Raw genomic sequence first — 22,680 nt, forward strand, 5'->3', positions numbered from 1 at the left:
GGGTATGGGGAAAGCCCACGTGCTGGATATTATACGTAGAGGAAAGGGGAGTCCGCTACCACTCTGGGTCTAGGAAACCTGCCACAGTGCGGACCTCAGTGGCCAAAAGCTGAAGCAAACCTGCCCGCAGATGAGCGACCTTCCCCCTCTCCTGGCGCTCAGGGGGTGGCCCTGATTTGACTCTCTCTGCTCGGCACGGGCACTTCATTCATGCTTGTGTGCTCTGTTGTCCTTGTCCTCAATTCAGCCCTGTGGGGAGGGGAGCTAAAGTGCCCTGATTTGGAGGAGACTTGCTCCAATGGGGAACGAGAAATTTAAATCACTTTCAGGGGGGAAAAAAAGCAATAAATAGCATTCACCAGCACCGACATCGATCTCCTTTTTAAGCTCTGACCAGAAAAGGCAGAAGTAGCCTTCAATAAAAGAACGCCAAGTTCAGGGGCTGAGCCATGGGCTCCAACTCTGCCTTTCCCACAGGGCATAAGCTATAATTGTGAGGCTGGCATCTGCCTGGCAGAAATATTTTAAAAGCCCAAATCCCTCAGAGCTCCCTGGCCTCAGTAAGGAGGCTGCTCTGACTCAGCTTGCCCAAGTGGAAGAGCCAGGCACACACCACCTCTGGCAGGTCCCTCTTAGACTCTGCTACTGTGGCTGATTTTGGATGCACTTAACTTTTATACCCATTACTAATGGTGACCAGGAAATTCTAGAAGGTCTTTTTTTTTTGGCCCACCTCCTCCAAAGAAACACAACAGAACCCTTCAAACATATATAGAACAGTTCTCTGACAGCAGAAGAGGAAATGGATGCTAGTCAAAATTGAAAGCGACTGAGGAGCAGCTAGGTGGCGCAGTGGATAGAGCACTGGCCTTGGATTCAGGAGGTCCTGAGTTCAAATCTGATCTTAGACACTTGACACTTAATAGCTGTGTGACCCTGGGCAAGTCACTTAACCCTCATTGCCCTGCAAAAACATCCCTAAACAAAAACCAAACAACAAACAAAAAAAAGCAACTGAAATCAGTTATTTCCCTCTTCTTTAGGATTTTGTGTTAAGTGACTTACACAGAGTCACACATCTAGTAAGTGTCTGCAGCTGAATTTGAACTCAGGAAGAGCTCAGTGCATGCTTGTCGGCCACCCTGAAAAAGTGATCAATTGAGAGGTGTGGATATCGATTTGTCGACCTAGCTGGAGGGAAGGAAACAAACCTTACAAAAATCGGAATCATCTTTACAGACAAAATTACTTCTTCCTAATTCAATGTAGCTTCAGTTTGGCTTTCTTCACTGGGTTTGGTTAAGACAGATAATGGAATGGGCACCAATTTCTCCCTGAATAGTGGCCAATGAGGAGGCATCATTTAGGCATTGGTTTCCCCCAAAGCCTTGCTAAATTCATCGGGGCGTAGATTCCCTCCGGAGGGCCACTTTCCAAGTTAAGTAGTGATAAGAGGGGCAGAAATTTAGGCCCAGTGCAGTGTTTCAAACAGTCATAAAGAGATTTTTTTTTTTTTAAGGCACCATGATCTATACCAAGGGTTCTTAACCTAGAGTCTGTGAACTCGGTTTGATGGCTGTATTTCAATACAAGTGGTTTCCTCCACAATCCCATGCATTTTATTTTATGTACTTAAAAACCATTGTTCTGAGAAGTCCACAGGCTTCCCCAGACACTGCCCAGCAGACCCGGGACACAAACAAGGTACATATACCAAGATACGGGCTACTGGTCAGTGGGCAGACAAAGCCTAACGTGGTCCTCTCTTACCTGATGAAGCAGAGAATTGTTGGGCAGCCCCTGGGTCCCTGGGACGGGGCCAGGGTGCTTGGTGTGAACGCTGTTCATGGATGGCAGTTTGGCGACCTTGCTGGCCTGGCTGCTGTGGTGGATGGTGCTGGAGCCAGGGGAACCCTTTCGCTTCTTCCCCAGGAGTTTGTCGAGAGGGGGATGGGAGTGGGAGAAGCCGCTGTGCGAGTTGGCGGCCGTCATCAGGTCGCCGGACTGGTGCACGAAGGGGCCCAGGGAAAGCGTGGAATCGCTGCTGTTCACCATCACGCTCATCCTCTTGATGGATTCCGCAGGGCTTCCCGCCAGAGGGCCCCTCCCTGGCTGGTCGTGCCTTACGCCCACAGAGTTGGCTTTGCTGGTCAGACAGTTGAGACCAATGCCATGGGACGACGTCACTGGGGAGGGATAAGCGGTGCCACAGTTTCCAGAGTTAACCACACAGTTTTTCCTAAAAGAGTCTGTGGAATGAGGAGAAGAGGAAGAGGAGGAGGAGGAGGAGGAGGAGGAGGAGGAGGAGGAGGAGGAGGAGGAGGAGGAGGAAGAGTGTGCGAACAGTGGGGAACTGTTTTTGCGTTTCTTTCCTGAGCTGCCGCTACTGCCAATATTGTTACAGTTGGTGCTGTTAGCAGGCGACTCCTTAGGCTTCAAAGACTTGTTGGATTTCAGTTTCTGAGGTTTCCCAGACCCCGGGGAAGGTACTGGGGAGAGCAGTGAAGGGGTTGAAGAAGACACCTGTCGGGCCTGCACACTGCACATGGGATCCACGGCCCCTAGAGCAGCCGGGGGGGCACCGAGGGGCATCCCGTGAGCTGGCGCAGACTTGCTATTCAGGGGGATGCAGGAGGACGAAATCAACCCTGGCGATGGTGAGGAAGCAGAACCTGGCGGGCTAATGCCATACGGTGCCACAGGCACAGGATTTGTCCGCTGGGGAACACGCACAGATGCTGAATGACCAGCTGCTGGAGGGATTTTCCTAGGGGGAGATAACAGGCAGTCAGAGAGCAGGTTCTTGCAGACTGACTCCCACCCCATAAGGACAAGCCCCGAACCACCAAGGGAAACCTCACAGGAAGACTCCTACATGTGGACAGGTTAAAAATGACCACCCTCACCCACCTGTCCACTCTGCCCATGTCAGGTCCTCCCCTGGGAGCTCGTGAGGATCTAAAATCTCTTATTTCCAAATGGGGAGCAGGAACCGCATCAAAAATTATTTACAGAGAAATGAAAGAGAAAGAACCTTTCCCAATGAAAACAGAGGAAGAGCCTGTAACTTGTGCTTAGAAGGAGGAATTTGAGGCCTGCTCTGCGGCTGACTACGGGCCCTCAAGTCCCTTAATCTTTCTGGGGCAGTCCCTAGGCCTGGACTAATAAACCCCCTCACCTCCCTCCAAGAGGAAACGCACGCAGCCTTTCCTGATGTTCTCCAGCTGCCAAGGACTGCCTTTATATTCATTCTACGTCTATGCTGATATATGCACGTCCTCGTCTCTCCTATTAGACTCGGCTTGATCGCAAGGATAACGTACGAAGTGCTTAGCAAACTGACTGAATTCTCACCGACTGAGCAAACACCACGAATGATGCTGGTATCAAGTAACTAACAGTAAGCACACGTCCTTCCTTCCCGTTCTGCAGTGGTAACTGACCAAAGTCCGGGTCTTAGAGAACTACTGGGGCTTGGGGAGGGGACGTCACTCTGAGTGCTGCCACAAAAGACAACGTATCAGTGGCACTAAAGAGACGTTCCACTCTCGGGTCGCTTCCAGCTCTAACACTATAAGATCACTGGTTTAAAAAAAAGGTCTCCAGAAAAGCTGAAGTCAGTTCCTCCTGAACCACTCCTCGTGTTTTGTGCAGTACTCAAAGGAGGCCACCAGGTGGCTCCAAAAGAGACCTGCAGGTTCCCAGCCTGTCCTTGCCTGGGAGTGAATTCTAAAGCAAACCGGCCATGTGGCTTACACTAGGGAAAGGAAGCAGAACCCCCTGCTCCTCCTTGACCGAGGATCCCAGTTCTCATCCGGGCCCCACCAGGATGGCTGAGTTTGACTCAAAAACCTGGTTGGCTCGTCCCCAGCTCCCCCCCTCACTACTTGGTTCATCCTGGACAAGCCCCTTAATCTCTCCGGGCCTCAAACTCCTCACGTGCAAAACAAGGCATTGGAGGAGGGAGCTCGGCATCACTTCCCTTCTCAGCGAACTAAAGGATCCCTATTTCCCAATAAACAGATCTAAGTTCACAGACTATGAGCTCCCTCTGAGCAGGGACTGTTTTTCCTTCTCCAGTCCTTAGGAGGCACTAAATAGGGGCTTGCTAGCTGATGAACCAATGCATGAAATCACAGGACTGACGACTCTTGATATTCCACTTTTTACACCCACCTATTTTTGTTATTGTTATTGCTTCTACAGCTAACAATCTTTACCTTCTTTATGACTAACCCCAATCCTCCTTCTTAATCTCTAAAAAAGCCAACAATACTAGGCTCTGGCAGGCTTCCTCTATGAGAGCCTAACCACCGTCAATCCATGCCAAAGAAGTGCATTTCTGGATAGGCCCGGAAGCACTGGAGCCAACGGGCTGGTGCTAGACAGATTTCAGAGTTTTCTGCAAGCACCTAAAAAGATGCTGCTTTATCACAAAAGGAAAGTTTGGGTTCTCATGGCCACCAGAGACACTGCAGGGGGGGCTCCTGATTTCTTAGGAGTAAGCAATAAAGGCCCTTAGCCTTCTCTCACCTCCTGTCACAGAATAACAGACAGATTAAAGCTGAAGTGGCCTCACTCATTTTTTTGAGAATTTAGTGAAATCCCACTTTCTTAAATGCCTGTACTTCTCAGAGAGAACATTTCTACATGGGCAGAACTAAATGGAAATGAAACCCCCTTCAGGTGGGCCAATCAGCATCCACACTCACTGTTGGCTAGAATCTCCAAGGTCCCTTCAAATTCCAGACCCTATGGAGGACCAATTAAAACAAGTAAAATTAAAATCAACACACTGTAAGCCAGCTTAAAGTCTCAGTGGGTCAGGAGAATAAACAAGAAACCCAGACTGGGTGGGTCTGAGAGTGAAAGGACGTGGAGACCCTCAGGATTTCCTCAACTAATTCCACTAATCCTAAATGAATTATGTCAACACTCCAGTCTTTAACAAGTAATGCCAAGAAAGGGGAGTTGAATACCCCACTCTGGGTCAGGGGGCAATGGGTTTTCAAAATGACGGCTAGAGTGGTTTATCATCCTGGCCCTTTCTGACTTTTTCTTCCTGACCTGTGCCTGCTAAGAGGCATGATCTTTTAAAGCTTAAGAGAGAGAGAGGAAAAAAAATGAACCATTGACTAGTGAAATCACTTACTTCTTCATGGGTTCAGAGAGAGGGTCTCTTATGGTGTGCAGCTGTAACAAACAGCTAAACTGTGGTCTGGGATTGCACCCGGCAATCCCAAAGTCCCCTTAACACAGATAATGAGTGGGCTATAACTCTAAGAAAACTGAAGCACAGATTAAAGTTGTTCTCTGAATTTTCACTGGAACGAAAACCCCCGCAGAAGGAGGAATATGAAAACAACCAAAGGCTCAGGAGAAGCCCTCCCCACCTTCCCTCCCGATCAATGGAAAGAAAAAGGCACTCACTTCCACATCTGGGAATTAAGATGCTTGTCCACCATAAAGTGAAGGGCACATCGGATATGGTTCCACCTCTTATCAAAAACAAAATAGCCCCTTCCAATCTGTTGGCTACCAAATGTGCAAAACTGAAAAAGAGAGAAGATGGTGAAGGCTTTCTGACTTCTCCAAGAAGCAATGTTGGTATTTCATCTCCTTAGTAATGGAGCCAAGCCTTAAAGACTGATCTTAACTCCCGCCATATGCTGCAGCAAGCTACAAAAAGTGACCAGAATGCCAATGGCCAGCTCCTGTCCGAAGAGACTAGAGACTACGTTTTCCCAGCAGGGGGCTTGGGCGGCCCAGCTCCCATGTTAATTTGCAAAGCTCGTCCGTTATGCTACTGGGGGCTCGTGCTCCGCTGCAGCCTTGCGCGGTCCTCTCGTACAAGAAGGGGGTGGCCCCGAGGTGTCTCATGTTGCCCGCCCCTAAAGATCCCCTTCCCCTCCGGTGAGTGCCCGTGCCACGAGGGCTGGACGGACTCAGAACTTACAGATGCCGGCTGAGGGTGATGAGCTGAATAATGACAATCCAGTTTCTCCACAGATTCTTCCTTTTCGTCGCCTTCTCCCTCATCGCTGGATCCCCGAGATGCTGGCTCAGTCGAAGGCAGGGGAGGGTGCGGAGACTCGTCAGCGGCAGGAGAATCGGAGGGTGCGTTCCCGCTGGGCGGGGCTGGGCAGCCTGGAGGCCTGGAGGGGCAGACAAGGCACTCACAAGTGGGCACAGAGACCTCATCTCCTCCAGATCCTGGCACTGCCCAGGGCCCTGAGGACCATCTCTGTGAGAGGCCTGGCTCTGCACAGGGGAACTGCCGCCAGCTCAGGGTGAATGGGCCTCCCTGATTCCAGTCGTTCTCTCCCCAACTTCCCCCCAGAGTTGCTAACGGAAGCCTCCTGAGCCCAAAGCCCTCGGGGATCAGCCCCATCCTTCCACAGTCTCCTCTCCCACCAACGGACATCTACCTCCTCCCATGTCTGTGTGTTCTCCTTCTGAGAACCCCATACCTCCTGGGTGGCCCAGTGTGGGGCTCTGCTGAGCTCCCCAATTCTCACTGGCGCTCTCCCCTCCCCAGTCACTTCCTCCAGCCTCCCATCTCCAGCCCAGGGGGTGTGAGCTCCTGGGGAGCCAAGACCCTTGTCTATGTATCCCCCTTCACTAATGCAGAGTCTGACACTTAGCAAGTACATCTTGTGAAACAGAAGTACAATGCCAGTAACCTGTAAATCATGTGTATGTAGCTAACCAAAGGATGGCCTGTGGGTGTAACAGAGACACTCAATACACGCACACACACACATGCACACATATCTTTTCTCTTCTCTGGAAGAATTTGAAGTTGAATCGAATCAAGGCCACAAGCTCCGACCAATTCTGGAAGACAGGTGTTGGCAGGAAATGCCCGATTCCTAGCGCACACCAGCTATGGAGTCTCACAGCAGGAGAGTACTTGCCCAACATCACTGAGGTGGCCTCATCACGGGCTCCGTCCCACCAGAGACATCTCCCGAGTCCCTCGGGGTCAGGACTGCCCCGCCCCCCCACTCCAACGCAGTCACAGAGACCAGAGCTCTCCTGCCCAGAATCACTCATCACTATCTATTCAGAAGGACTCTGGGAGAACATTCAAGAAGAGATGACCTGGACAGGTGGGCAGCCTCTCTTGATGGGCCTCATTTTGGATGGAGCCCAAGTGCCCACTCAACTTCTCACCACTTTCCGGGATGCCCGTCCGTCTCCATGTCACACCTCAGTAGTGCCTACCTGCCTGTCTGGTTGGAGCAGAATGATGCTCCTCTCAGTGGGGCCTGGCTCCCCTGTTGGGGCTCACTCTGGAACCTCCTGCCACACAGGGAAGCTGTGTCTACACTGCCCCATGTCACCACCCCACCCCAGCCTTCCATCACCAAGTGCCCACAGAAGCCCCTCCCATCTCTAGGGGCCTCAGCAGGTGGTAAGGAAACTGGCCGGGAGGCCACTTCCTGCCCCAGCCCTGCCTCCGCCCATTTCTCTCGCTGGACCTAGTGAGGTGGGACGTCGGTCTTCGTCATCTCAGAACCTCCTGCTATCCCTGGAGAAAGGATCTCCTCTTCACTGGGTCACTGACCTGCCTGCCTGAGAAGACCATGCCTCAAGCTGTCTGTCACCAAGAAGGTCCCCAGAGCCAGCTGGTGTCCCGACCCCCATCCCAGGACCAGAGCTTCATTCACCAGAATTCTTAGCTGCTAAGACTTTACTCAGGTTGAGGGGACTTCAAGTGTACGCTTTAGGTGCCACAATCTTCTGGCCCCTCCCAGAAGATGTGGGCGTCACCCCTTGTCCTCTGGATGAGGCAATGGAGCTAGTGTACTCAGACCCCTAGCACGCTCACCACCCCCTTCCTTCCCTAGTGCTTGAAGACAGGACCCATCACAGAACTGTGAGAGTCCTAGTGATCTGTTCCCCATCTCACACCCAGCAAACCCTGAGTCCCTGTGGCTCGGATCTGCCATCTAGGGACATGGAAGCCCACTCCCCAGTGCTGCCCACTCCCCACTGTCCTCTGCACCCTCTTCCCATCCCATTCTGGTCTCTGGAGCTGTGACTACTGCTCAGGAACTTCCGTTTGCCCCAGGACCCTCAGCTCTTCCCATCTTCTGGGCCTCAAGGAAACTAGGCTTCCTCCTCAAAACATTTCCCTGGCCGCTCTCTCCCCCAGACCGGGGAGGGCACAATGTCACACCCAGTGTCCTCTCCTCCATCTATCCCGGTCGGTGGGGCCAGACGCTCACTGGCCTCTGAAGGGGTCCCAGCCCCCGTACCATGCAGAGGCCGATGCACAGACCTCCCAGCTCAGCGGCGGCCTCCACTCCGATGACCTCAGCCCCCGATCCTCCTGCAGGCCTCCCCGCTCTCTCCGACCCCCCGGACTGCTCCGGTCAGCTTCCCTCCCTCAACAGCCCCGAACCAAGAGATGCCTCGTGTTCACAACGCTTTACCCCCCACCCCCACCCCAGCTGCCCTAATCCCAGTCCCACCAGGCCAACACCCCCCATCCTGGGTTACTCCCCAAGTGGCTGGAGAAAGTCACCCTCTGAGCTGGTGCCCCCCGCGACAGGACTGAGCTTAGAGCTGCCGATACACAGAAAGGCAAAGATGGTGCCGGGGCCGGGATCGTGCCTGGCTTCTCCTCCCACCTGAGCCCTCACCGCTCTGAGGGGCCACTTGGGGGCAGATTCCCCGATGTTCTGAGGGGCTCTTCCGGCCCTTTCTCTGCTCCTTCCTCACGCCCCTCATCCCAGCCCTCCCCCGGCTCCCTCTCAGCAGGGGCCCCCAAAGCCCGCGATCCACACCGCCTCCACTCTCCCCTCTTCTGCCTGGCTCTGGGCCCTCCATCCCCGCTTCCTGTGCTCTCCTCTCTTGGGGAGCCTGTCCCACTGACCACTGCCTGTCCTCACCTTTCATCTCCCTGACTGGACTCTGCTTCCCTGCTGCCTCCGGCACACTGGGATCTCTCCTGTTCTTGGTCCTGGCCTCCTCCCGCTGTCCTTCTCTATTGTGCAGAGCCAAAGCGCTAGCCCAGGACACCTGTTCGACCCCTTGCCATCTGCCCCCAGCCCAGCTCACGCGGCCCTCTGCAAGGAGAGCTGCTTTTCTCAGCCCTTCCTCCTGGTCCCATGCCTCTCGGACACCTCCAGCCCGGGCTCCTTTGCTGGGGACCCAGCACTTCCTTCTTCCCAACTCGGCCGTCCCCAAAGCTGGGGGCTGGGCCCCCTTCTCTTCTCTCTCTCCATCTTCTCAGTGATTTCATGTGGTCTCTTGGGTCCAATTAGGAGCTCGACACAGATGACTTCCAAATCTATGTATTCAGCCCTAATCCCTTTCCTGAGTGCTAAACCAGCAACGCTCACTGCCTCTGCCTGCACCTCCAACCCAAATGTACCGAACGGAACTCTCCCCAACACCTTCCTCCAATATCTGTGGCTGGTCACCGCACCTCTCTCTCCCCTGGGGGTGGAACCACAGAGTCCCCCAGGACTATGGTGTCTAATCAGAGTCTCCTCCACAACATCTCTCACTCTACTAACAAGGCCCTTCCCTGCTCCAGGGAGCTCATCACCTGGAGCCTGGACCATTCCAACAGCTTTCTCCTCCTCCTTCTAACATCCTATTTCTAAGGAGGTCACTCCCCTCCTCAAAAATCCTCTATGGCTCCCTATGTCAGGACAAAGCATCAGCTCTTTAGTCTGACATTTAAAAAAGTTTCTGATCTGGTTCACACCTACCTATTTCTCATGACCCACTTCTATGTCTTCCACATGCCAGACAAACCGGCCTATTCCCACAACATTTCATCAGCTGCCCCAGTGCCTTTGGACACAGCTTCCCCAGGCCCTAAAGGCCCTCCCCTTCCCCCCGGCCTGGATTCTTGAAAAGTTTTGTTCAGATGCTACGTCCAAAGCAAGGCCTTACCCCATCCATCCATCCATCCATCCATCCATCCATCCATCCATCCATCCATCCATCCATCCATCCATCCATCCACCCACCCACCCACTTCACCCCCAAACTCTCTCCAGCAAGACTCTGTCCAAGCACATTTTGTACCAGGCTCCTTTTTATCTAGAAGATTTCAGGGCCTGGCACCATGGGCGACACTTGGTAGGTGCTTAGGAAAATGTCTGCACAAGTGGACTGAGGCCAAATACTGAATCTGTAAAGACTGAGGCAGTGTGCTCCAAACATGAAGAGCTCTTCCTTACTACAAGGGAAATACTGGGCAGCTTCCCCAGAAACCCTGACCCCTCCATCTCTCCCTCCTCTCCAGAGTCTGCATATGAAGCCCTCAGATAGACAGGGCTAAATATGTGTCACTGTATGACTATCTCTATCCATGCCTACGCACGTGGTGTATCCGTGTAGATCTAGGTATTTATGTATATGAGTACAAAGACAAATCCATTTGTTTCACTGCTGAAATTCAGAGGACACTTCCCTAGGGTTCAAGACCTGAAAACGAATGGGGAAAATGTGCGTGATTGTATAGACAGATAAGACCGTCCTGCCGCAGTCTTCGTGAGGGACCTCACATATTCTTAATGCTAAGTTGTTAAAGGAGCCGTGTGAAGTATGCTTCGGTCCACCATACTGCGGTGATTCACTGGCCTGGCTCAGAAATTCTCCCACGGTGAGCAATGGTTTATCGAACAAGAAACCAAGAATGTCATTTACTTCACCAGACTGCTTGTGACTGTCCAGGAACAAGGCCTCTTCACCCCCTGAACACGGGCTAATGGATTTTCCAACATCAGCCCATTGGAAACCATCTCACTCTCCTACCGAGATGGCCGTGGAACCCACACCCACGCGACAACACAGGTTGGAATCCACCCCCCGAAGTCCCTCCCCCATCTCTCAGCATCAGCCCCGCACGACATAAGGTCTGCGAGTGTCAGGAGCGATGTGTTCCCGGGGAGGAGGATGTTACTGACCTTGGAAGACTGGGGTTGTGAGGTCGGGGCTTGTGAGCTCCTAAAGGCTTTGCCTCGGCAGGAGTCGCTCCATGAGAGTTTGGGTGCGGTTCCGGTGCCGGTTTGGAAGGGGAGGCGTGTGGTTCCCTGAGAGCTGTTATCTGCTGCTGCTGCTGCTGCTGGTCTGGCTGACGGAGCAGCTCCTTTTCCCTGCTTTTGTTTTTGTGCTCGGCTAACAACACGTCGAAGCGTTTTCTGCGGCCCTGGACGGCCCTCCGCTGGGTTAGGGAATGTGTCTGCAAGTCAAACACAACAGAGGCTCTAAGATCCTTGGAAGGGGCCCCCAGTGCTTCTGGGGCAGCTCCCCAGCCAGGGCCCGGGGCCCACATGAACGGTACCAAGCAGGTCAATGCCGCCCTGCCTCGGACAAGCCAACCATGATCCCCGGGAGGCCGCTCTTTTCCTCTCCTGTGGAAGGTAGATTTAATTCAAGGGCTAGATTTCCCTTACGGAAAGGCGGCATAGTGTTCAGAGGCTTGAGAGGAAACAGGAGTTAGCAAATGTGATGTGTATGGATGAGGAGGAAAGGGGGTTGCATCCCTGGTGTGAGCTCACACAGGCCTGCCCTGCCCTGAGGCCGGGAGGCTGGTCCACTCTCCGGACACATCTCAAAGGACTTGGTTAGGAAAACACCGCTTTGGAGCACGAAGTTTAGGGTTCATTTTTCTAATTCACTCAGGCAATAAAACACCCTTCGGACAATCCCCTCCTAGTGAGTGGCAGACTCGAGACCAGCCCGAGTGTAACTCTTCCTCCCCACGGATGTGCCATGGGTGGGCAGAGAAGCTCAGCCTCGGAGCAGCACATCGATGGTGGGACCGGGAGAAGGGGCGTACACAGGACACAGCCCTTCAGGGAGGACAGAAGGGAAGTGATTGGGGGAATCTAAGGAAAGCAAAAGCAAACACCTCTCCCTGGGCCAGGGGGGCAAAGCCTGGCTGGACAAGGAGGCAGCAGCGGGCTGCTGAGAAGAAAAGCAAAGCTTTAAAAGGCTCATGTGAGTGGATGCTGCCAACACGAAGGGGCAGGACAGGGGACTTGTTCCAGGGGACTCTTCTACCTAAGCAGGTCAGCCCCTTCCCTGAAAGCCCCCAGGGCTCCAAGAGGCGAAGGGTCTCCCCAGGGGCAGAGAGACAGCACGTGCTGGCGGCAGGACCCAAATCCAGGCCTTCTTGGCTCTAAGGCCAGAGATCAACTACTAACCAAGAAATGTTTCTAACAGCTCCTATTTCTTACAGGTCTTTCTCAATGCAATGCACCGGCACCCCTGGGTGATGGGCCAAGCAAGCCCCCACACAGGAAAAGCTGGTAAGAAATGGCTTAGATAACCAAGAGCCCAGAGTCTGCTCACTGGGATGTTCACCAGGGGGAGGCAGTGAAGAGGGACAAAGTGGCCTGCACAGGGAAGTGACCACAACAAGGAAACGAGCTCTTGGGAAACCTCACAAGGAGGTCACGGTTCCCTGCAGCAGCTCAGCCTCTAAAAACAATCCTCTGTCTCTGACGTTATGTGGGTGGGAGCTAGAGAACGTCACTGCCGCAGAAGCGCCAAGATTTCAAGTGGCAAGGATAAGGAGGTGGTGAGGATGCACTCAGAACAGCAGGATGGCCGACAGAAGCAGGCAGGGCACAGATCGAGCAGGCTGCCCCGCTACACGTGACAAGCACGAGAAGAAAGGGGCCGGAACAATGGGCAATTATCGATGGAAGATGGACAGAAAGACACGGACAAGTGCGGTCCAGGAGGACACGGTGTGGAAGGCAGCCTCCCATCAGGGTAGATCAGAGGGTCTCAGTGGCCACCTAGTCCAATAAAGAGCTGGACAGTGACTGTCCCCACCACATACCCAACATCCTACCGTTCTCCTAGGAGAAGGTGTGCACGTTTTCTGTGAGGGGCCGTCCCACTTCTGGACAGAGCACCAACTGACTGAAGGCCTTCCTTTTCCTCAAGCCCAGATTTGCCTCTTTGGTCCTTTCACCCATCACAAACAAAACAGACTCAATCCCTCTAGGAGGTGTGTGTGTGTGTGTGGGGGGGTGTTGAGGGGAAGGAAGAGGCATTATTAAGTGCCTACTCTGTGCTAAGCACTTTACAAATATTCTCTCATTTGGGAGGTGGGCACTATTATTATCCTTGTTTTACATCTGGGGAAACTGAGGCAGGCAGCAGTGAAGTGACTTGCCCAGGGTCACACAGCTAGTAAGTAGTTTTGAACTCCTGACTCCAGGCCTGGTGTTCTATCCACTGCACCCCCCAGCCGCCTCTAGGTGAGAAACTTTCAGACCTTCCAAGACAGTTACTGTCCTGCTTTCTTGCCCCACCAGTTCCTTCAGCCCATCCTCGCATGGCATTCATTTGTATTCTCCTACCCCCAGTCTCCACTTTGTCCACGCCCTCTACATGTGGCAGAGAGAGGCGGCCACCGCAGCCTCCTCACGTCTGGAGGCCATGCCTCCCTCCCTGCGCTCCGCCACGCTGGCCTTGTCTCGCTGGGGGGCCGTAAGCCCACTGAAACCCAGAGCATTTGGAAATGAACCATCACCTAGCCAGGCATTGGTGAGGCTGATTTGTAAGAGTAAGGCTTAGTCCTCACGCCCCCCGCGCCATTTCACGCTGCATTCTAGCCAGTCCGAGTCTTCTAAATCCTGTCTGTTTCTCCAAGGTGAGCTCCCCACTCCGGCTTTAGGGAATCTGCCAATCGTAGAAGCCTGCCACCGAGGCCTCTACCCAAGTCACATGCTAGGAAGGGCACGGATGAGTCAGGGAGTCCTCGGGGGTGGCGGTGGGCAACCTCAATGAGGAAGAGTCCATTTAGGTTGTCTGGGAGCTGTGGAAGGCCCTCCTCCCCTTTGGGACACGCTGGGGCGTGACATCTCTAGAAGGCCCCTCCAATCACTTCCCTCAGCTTCAGGGGCCTTTCTAATTTTTGGATGTGTGTATGTGTATGTGTATATGTGTGTACGTGTATATCTGCGTGTATGTGTACAGGTACATCCGTGTGTATGTATATAGACATATGTATATGTACACACAGTCTATACTTACTATATATACATATAGATACATATACACAGACATTTCTAATTGTGTGTGTATGTGTATATGTATGTACATGTATATCTGTGTGTATGTGTATAGGTACATCCGTGTGTGTGTATATAGACAGATATGTATGTGTACACACAGTCTATACTTACTATACATACATATACACAGACATTTCTAATTGTGTGTGTGTATGTGTATATGTGTATATCTGCGTGTATGTGTATAGGTATATCCGTGTGTGTGTATATAGACAGATATGTATATGTACACACAGCCTATACTTACTATACATACATATACATATACACAGACATTTTTAATTGTGTGTGTGTGTGCACGCGCGCGTGCGTGTTCTATCCCCTGTGAGAGCGTAAGCTGCTGATACACAGAAACAGGCTCCTTTCTGCCTGTACCCCCAGCATCTAACACTTGGCTGGCATATAACAGGCACTAGGCAAGTGTTTGTGGATAAACTGATAAACATTTTAAACTCACACGCCAAGGCCGCCCAGACGGAGGTTTCCTCCCCCTGCAGACTGACGCCCACCCAGCAGGCCCGGGTCTGTCTACCTCTCCTGCTTAGCTCACACCGCCATCTTCCCCACAAGAGCAGCGTGCGTCTTGAGGAGCGCTTGGCTAAAGCTGAGGCCAGCTCCTGGAGCTGCGTTCCCCCATCTACCAGCGGAGGAGGCCTGGCAAAAGCAGGAAGGTCAGCCCCGCGGGGCCTGTCCTCACTGAGCCGAGGCAGGGCCTTCTGACAACTGGTTTCCCTCTAGGCCCTTAGGAACCACCGCTCCAATCAGGTAAGCTTCAGAATCCTGTGCATCTTCTTTGTTCAAAAGTCAGCATCAAAGGCCACAGATTTAAGGCTGGAAAGGCCTGAAAGCCAGAGTCCTCTGCCCTCATTTTCCAGATGAGCCAACCGGATGCCTCTGCCCAGCTTCAAAAACGTTCAGTTACAAAAAAACAAACAAAAAAGCCCCCCAAAACACTACTAGGGGGCAGCTAGGTGGCGCAGTGGATAGAGCACCGGCCCTGGATTCAGGAGGACCTGAGTTCAAATCCGGCCTCAGACACTTGACACTTACTAGCTGTGTGACCCTGGGAAAGTCACTTAACCCTCACTGCCCGGCAAAAAACCAAAACCGAAAACCAAAAACCAAAAAACCATTCAGTTACTCCGTGGGCTCACTGTTAATCCCAACTGACAACTGCCCTCTTTCCTCAAGGACATGGTTTCCTCATCACCCCACTGCTCGGGCTCCCCACTCGAGGGTCCGTGCACACTCTCCCAGCTTCCCGAAGCCCCTCGATCACAAAAGCAGACCTGCAGCCATCACTCCCTCCTTCCCTCCCTGCCAGGTGCCCACCATTCCTACTCCAGCAGCCCCTTTGTCCTTGGAGCGAGGGCCATATCCACCATAAGACGCTGCTGCTGGGTGGGTTCCTCTACATCTTAAGGATGAAGGTGTTTTTAAAGCAAGTCAAGAAAAGCTGAGTTGCCCTCCCTGGCTCCTACAGCGCATGACCTATGGCATATCTATGCCAGGATCTCAGGGTGTCTCCTGAACACATCTAAGGCCGGTTGTAGACCCAGGAGACAAAATCATTTCTCTTGCTGCCTCCATCAAATTCTGGGCCAGGGACTTGCTATCAAGCCTCCCAAAACTCCCTGTGGTGGTTTTCAGTCAACAAGCAGAGGGCCCACACGCCCTTGGCCAGAAAGTGAGAAGTGATGGGGCAGTCTGAATATACTCTATGTCGTCTGTCTTTCATATTCCCATTAAAATGCCAAATAATAATAGATGAATTAGTCCAAAGTTTTTATTTAGAAATATTAGTTAGAAAAACTGATGATACGTCTAAATGGTGTGATTTTCTAACATTCCTTTAAAATCCAGCTGCAGCCCATTACAACCCAGTAACCTTTGCAAAGCTGAACTTGGGACGTTCCTCCTGATTTCCCTAATGGCACTGGTCACTGAGACTCACCTCCTCGTCTTGTTCCCCATGACCCGTCTGTTACAGAGTCGTGTGGATTCTGTATTCAGAACACCTTTCACACCCCCTTTTCACCTTTAGACTGACACCCCTCTACTGGGGCCCTCATCCCCCTACCCCTAACCAGGGCCCTAACCAGCCACCCTCCTCTTCCTGGTACACAGGTCTGACCATGCACCCTGCCCATCCAAGAGCCTTAGAGGCCTCCCACTGTCTTGAGGACAAAAGAGGAACTCCTGAGTCAGACACTTCTAGCCCCAGCCTCCCCTGAACTGTGTGGCTTCACATTCTTCTGCTTTGTGCAGACTATGTGCTCGCCTGGCGAGAACCCTGACTTCCAGGAAGCCGTGCCAGCTCCATTTCCATGTATTCCTATAGCCTGGTCCTGCTTCTCCCTCCTTCTACTTCTCATCATCTTCCTCTTGCTCTAGGCTCGATTTTACTGCTTCCTGCACTGGTAAAGTTCTGATAACCCCAAAGACCAAGAGTCCATGCGAGTAGTAATGAGGGTCTGCATACTAAAGTGCGGGGAGTGGGCACAGAGAGGAGAGAAGAAGGTGAGAGAAGGGAGAGAGAAGTGAGGTGGCTTCACGCATGTGGCGCGTGCTTGGCCAGGAAAATTAAAGGAGAGGGAGCCTGCCAAGGTTTTGAACACGGGTGGCCGGTACAGCCACAGACAGAAAGACTTAAGTGAGAAAGAGGAACAAGTTCACGGGGCGACACAGTAAGCTTGATTTTAGACACGGGCGAGGACACCTGGGGAGCTCGGGGTCGCGGGGAGAGAACCTTGGGGAGCACCCACCTGAAGGAATAAGGAAGAGGAGGACAAGCCAGCAGAGGAGACAGAGGAAGAGAACCAGAGCAGTGTGGAATCTCTGAACCTGCAAGGACAGGCAGAAGGAAGGGCCGGTCAACAGAATCAAACCCTGAAGCAAAGTCAAGCAGGAGGGCAAGGATGAGGTCACGAGGGAGGGATGTGGAGGAGAACAGCTTAGTGGCGGGCACTGAGAAGAGAGAAGGTGGTGCGAGAAGGTGGGCCTCGGGGAGAGACGGCTCTTACGAGGGGAGACAGAGGAGGCGTAGCAGCCGAAGGAGAGCCGAGTGCGAGGAAGTGAACTGCAGCGGAAACACCTTCCTGCTTTGGGGGCGGGGGAGGGCTGGGCCAGGGTCACAGGCCGCAAATGGGTAGCCTGGAGGGAGAAGGCAAATTCTACCAAGGGCTATCGCCACAAGAGGCCCCAGAGAGTGGAAGCGGCCCTGTCTCTACGGCCACCATTTAGCAGAAAAGTGCACATTTAATGGGCTGATTGGCAGAGTGGAAAAGTGGTGCTAGGGTCTGCAAGGCAGACTAGGCAGGGCTGGAGAAGATTTAAGTCAACAGGAAAATAAATCACTGAACCATCATGCAGCTAAAGAACGGGGGGCTTTCCCAAGAATCTGACTTCACAACCTGGTTTAGTTTTACGGTGCGGACGGAACTTGCCTGCTTGGGCACTATCTCTCACATGTCCACCCCTGTAACACAGCCCGAGCAGAACCAGAACTTGACACGGCCGTTCTAACATTAAGGGCCTCAGGAAAATGAAAGCTTTTGTGACTGGCTCACGTATGAGTCATCCCCGGCCCTCCATTTGGATGTGATCCACACACCAGCTCTTTGCAGAAAAGACAATGCGTGGCCAGATAGAGAAATGCTTTTCTGAATGCTTCCATCCTACTTTTTATACCTCCCGTGAAAGAACCCTTGAGGAGCATGAGCTAGCCAACAAAGCAAAGCCCGCCTACCCCTAGGTTCATCTCGCAAGAGGGGTCAGCACCTTTTGCCATCTTTTCTCCTTCAGTGACTGAACCTACGGATCAGGATGTTATTGAGGATATGAAATACGGAGATGTTTCAAGAGAAAGCTGTCCTTGCAATCTTATTCTAACATTAAAGATACATCAAGGCAGAGGGCAGGGAGGAAGTTTGCTTGTGTTTGGAACTGTACTACAAGGCAAACATTAGAGAGAGAATGGAGAAAAATGTGGCCTTATGGTTAAAGTATTCTCTTAGGATGAATTTTGTAGGCTATGGGGCAGCTGACTCAAAGGGTGTTAGCACACATTTAAAATCATTCAATTTTATGCGTTAAGGGAATCTCAATATTCCTTCAAAATCGATGCTAAGACATAAGAGCTTTACATTTTTTTTTTTATGCAAGAAGGATCCCAGGGCTCTGACAATTAAAGGCTGGGGGAGAGGAGGAGGAAAGGCTTGGTGATTCTCGCCTTCATTCTTTGCTGCAGAGTGCCTGAACTGGGTCGTCTGGCCCAAGCTCCGAGGCTCCTTGAGCCACAAGAGCTAAGAGGATTGTTGGGAGAGAAGTGGGATGCATTCATTCAACGACATCGATTTAAAAGCGCCAACGACCGACAGCCCAATTCAGAGGAGAGAAGGTGTCCTACCTTGCATGTCAAAGACCTAGTGCACGGCTTCTTGGTCTCCACATCAATGACACCACAATATATGTCAGGATCAAATTCTCTCTCTGTCAGAAAGATACAGACACATTACAATTACCCCTGGAATGCCCCATAGCATGTATTTTCCCTTCAGTCATAAGATGACTAATTATATTTTAAGTTACAAATTCCTCTCTATCTAAACATGCGAAACGATAAACTAATCAATCCACCACGTACCAGTACTGATTTAAGGATGAAAAAAAAAGAGATGTGATTTTGTTTTCTGAGTCTCTTTCCCTCTCTGGCCCTAGGGATTGGATAACCTTGAAGGTCTCTTCCTAGCTAAGATCCCCATGAAGTACTTGAAAGGAGAAGGAAGGGGCAGCTAGGTGGCCCATTGGATAAAGCACCAGCCCTGGATTCAGGTAGACCTGAGTTCAAATCTGCCCTCAGACACTTGATACTTACTAGCTGTGTGACCCTGGGCAAGTCACTTAACCCTCACTGCCCTACCAAAAAAAAAAAAAAACAAAAAAGAAGAAAAAGAAAAAAAGAAAGGAGAAGGAAGCATCTCTGAGAGAGTATGGGAAGCACTCTCGCTCTCTCTCTCTCATATTCTCCTCTTCCTCTCTCTCAAACTAGACTAGAGAAACAGGTGAGGAAACAGCTCATCCTCTTCACTGCAAACAATGACAGCACCTATCACATGCTAGTTAAACCAGAACACTTTTCACGTGACATCACCCAAGAGAGTGCTAGGGGTAGGGTCAGCATGGAAGACAGAGGGCTAGAGCCAGAAGGCCTAGGCTTGATTCCTGGCTGTGCCACCCGGTAGCTGTGTGCCCAGGGCTCCTTCGGACCGATCCCTCCCACCGTACAGGAGGTGCCAATCTGCATCAGTGGAGCAAGTCTTTACAAAGGGAATTTCCCTCTGCTGCTGGGATCACAGGTCCAGACCAGAAAACCAGATGTTTTTAAAAAGCCCACAAAACCCCCAACAAACACAAAAACCAAAACCCAAAGACAAATCCCTCAAAGCCAAGAGCCGAGGGGATAAACACGCAGCCTCTGAGTCACCCTGAGGGCTCGATGGGAAGTGCGGGCACTGCCTGAACGGATTAAGTGCCTCGACTTTCTGGAGAAAAGGGAGCAGGGAGAGAGCAGCAGAGGCAAAGTTACCTGATAATCTCTTATGTAAAAATTTCCTATGGTTTGAATGATCTTCTGGCTTCTTTTCCAAAACCGGAGGGGCAGGAAGAAGACCTTGACCATTCAGTATGTGTCCAGGGGAAGGCAAGGGTGGCTTTGGTATGGAGGGACAATTAAGGCCAGTCTTGATGGAGGAGCTCACAGCAGCAGAGCCGGCCGAACCAAGAGCAGTTTTCAGTAGGGCTCCATCCATCTTTGGGTGGATCTTTTCTACCTTGACTGAAGGCGTCAAGCTACCATGGATGGAGAGAAAAAAAGAAGACAGGAACCTCAGAGATGGGCAGGTAATAGGGGGTGGGGGTGTCTGGTCCAGAAAAGTTTCTTAACCAGAGGTTCGTTCTCAAGGGTGTCCAGGACACCAGATGCAGGGACAAAGGGGAGGGCCTCTCGGAGGGCAGAGTGAAAGATCCGAGGGGACTGACACATGGGAGCTCACACCAGAGACACCAGGAGGTGTGGTGGGTGGCAGGACAGCTGGCCTGGGCTCACAAGACTGAGCCATCCTTGGTGGGTGGCCCTGGTTCTCAAAGCCCCAGGCAACTCTCAGAAACCAAGCTACAGGGGAGCTGCCCACCTCCATCAGGTCTTCTGTGTGGAGAATTTGTAGGTGAGGACAAAAAACAAGACAAACAAAAACACCAAATCTGTAAAAAGCCAGAAAGACCACCCAGAGGATCCTTATGGGCAAAACTTTCTTAAAAACAATGCTCTCAAAAGAAAAAAGATTAAAAATAAAATACAGGAAAGCTTCACAGATTCAGCCCAACTGGAAACAAAGCCCGTCTTAATGACAGCAGTGTGCAGCATCCTGACTCAAAGTAGGCTAAGAGAGTGTTGCCAAGAGCAGAGAGACTCTGGGAGGCTGTCGCTAAAGTAACACAAATCATTTCAGACGAACATATCAACTGCCCACAAAATCATTCTCCTCCACCTCACTCGGGTTTTTGTTAAGAGCTGGGCTGGCAGGTAAACCTAGCCCAGCCCTGTGTAAATGTCCTTGATCCTGAGCAGTCCCGGCTTCCACCGATGACATGCTTGTACAGGTTAGGACTGCGTGAGTCACTGGCTGGGCTGGCATTTGGCTTGGCTTTCTTCTCTGTGCCCAGGACTGTGACGTCCTGGGGGCCTGGGACCTTCACCACGGCAAACCAGTGCCCCTGAACATGGCTGCTTCCCCATGCTGACAACATGCTGCGGAGGGGATCTCGCTGAGTTAGGATGTGGAGGCCAGCGAGAAGCAGAGAGAGAGAGAGAGAGAGAGAGAGAGAGAGAGAGAGAGAGAGAGAGAGAGAGTGGGCGTCTCTGACCCAGGAAGCCTCCCACCACACATGGGACCTGGACCCGAGCCAAAAATCTGACTGGGAGTAAGCTTCTTTCTCTTTGCTTATCACTCTCTTGACCCGTCCAAAACTTGCTTGAGGGGCATGGGTGTCCTCCTCTGCCTCCTGCCCTTTTTAGCCTGGCAAGATGCAGGGGCTAGCCCCTGATTACCTCAGAAAGAAGAGGTGCAATCAGTCTGCTCCTGGTTCTCCCTGTGGGGACCCTCCTCTCATTCCTCACACTGATCAGAGCCCTCTTTGCTATCCCAGTGACAGAGAACACACTCACATTTTATCATGGGGAATTCGGCCATGTTGTACCGGATGCATCGGCCTACTGTTTCCACTGAGCTGCGGTTTGTCTTTGGGCGATTTCAACAACTTGGAATTGGACGAGGGCGCGCTGATGACGCCTCCGCCACAAGAGCGACTGTTCCCACCTGCGCTGCTGTTGTTACCTTTGCTTTTGGACAGGGAAGAAAAGAAGGAATACATGGAAGAGGGTGGTGCCGTCAGAGGGGGCTTGTTGGAGGAGCTGTGTCTTCTTTCTGAAAAGCAAAAGACAAACAATCCAAGTCACTTGAGTCGATTTTCTCATCGACCCCTGGAAGATGGATCCTCCCCCTTAAAAGGAAAACCCCTCCACTGAGCACACCTGGCAGGCTCCACTCAGACCTTCAGGAGCACTGGTTCATCCAGGTGAAGAAAGTGTCAACCTAGCCAGCGGTCCCCCTTTTTGTGCCTCACGTTGCCTCCCAGAAGCCACGTGTTGGTCCTGGGCTGGGCTTGCAGAACCCTTGTGGTTCTTGCCCGTGTCAAATGCCCTTTGCCAAGTTGACTCATTTATCTGCCGTGATGTAGTTAGTGGCTGGAGGGCTTTTCTCTCCTCATGCTCTCCCCAAGGCTCAGAACAGTGATCAATGGCTAAGAAACAAGTTGTGCTGACCCCTTACCAGACGACACCATTAAAAATGTTTCTGGGGTTCCCTTATTACCATTCCACAAGTATTTGTGCTATGATTTCCCAGTGAATTGCTTCTCTCCCCTTTTTATCATCTGCCCAGGCCGCATCTGGTCAAACTCACTCAGGTTCACACCAAGAAGATGCCAAAGGGCAGGACAAAATACCACACAAAACTCTACCAGCTTCTAACAGGGCAGTGACTCAGGCTTATTATTGATAAGAGAACTCAAAAACAAACCCATGCTCAGAGGGATCAGCTCTTCTTCAGAAAGGCCGTCATGAGCATTAGGAACTTCCAGAAAACACATCCAATGGATCTAGGTGAAGTCTTTGATCAGATCAATCCATTTAGATTATTGTAAGATACAAGCTTGTCACTTCCATTAATGGGTCTCATTAGAAATCCCTTCAAATTATGAGTGTGTTTAATTTACAAAAGTGTGTACTATCCATTCACTGGCAGCCAATAACAAATTCTGGGCAAGTTCCTGACTTTTCATATGAAGCCAACTGATATGTCAGCGTCTACAAGAATCACTGCAAACCCCACTGCCAAATGTCTTTTTATAGGAGGCTCTTCAGTCAACAATGCTCTGAGAGACACTTAAGGGTCAGGCACAGAGCATGACACCACGAGGACAAGCGGAGAGGGAATGCAGGATTCCCAACTTTATTCACTAAACCTCAAACTTCCAAATACAGGTCATCTTTGTTTGA

General features: G+C 51.7%; 1 protein-coding gene across 2 annotated transcripts in view; it reads right to left on the minus strand.

Annotated features, from left to right (window-relative positions):
• ATXN7 (ataxin 7) overlaps positions 1-22,680 on the minus strand; it is a 139,482-nt gene that overhangs the window by 4,547 nt on the left and 112,255 nt on the right. For both annotated transcript variants that reach the window (XM_043974999.1, XM_043975000.1), the window contains 7 exons: positions 21,289-21,547; positions 19,651-19,913; positions 18,472-18,554; positions 10,935-11,209; positions 5,957-6,155; positions 5,431-5,552; positions 1,771-2,767 (listed from right to left, as the gene is read on the minus strand). In XM_043974999.1, the coding sequence (XP_043830934.1) occupies positions 1,771-2,767; positions 5,431-5,552; positions 5,957-6,155; positions 10,935-11,209; positions 18,472-18,554; positions 19,651-19,913; positions 21,289-21,547 (2,198 nt within the window). The remainder of the gene's footprint in view (positions 1-1,770; positions 2,768-5,430; positions 5,553-5,956; positions 6,156-10,934; positions 11,210-18,471; positions 18,555-19,650; positions 19,914-21,288; positions 21,548-22,680) is intronic.

Source organism: Dromiciops gliroides, chromosome 1 (assembly GCF_019393635.1).
Source record: "Dromiciops gliroides isolate mDroGli1 chromosome 1, mDroGli1.pri, whole genome shotgun sequence".
In the NCBI taxonomy this organism is placed as follows: domain Eukaryota; kingdom Metazoa; phylum Chordata; class Mammalia; order Microbiotheria; family Microbiotheriidae; genus Dromiciops; species Dromiciops gliroides.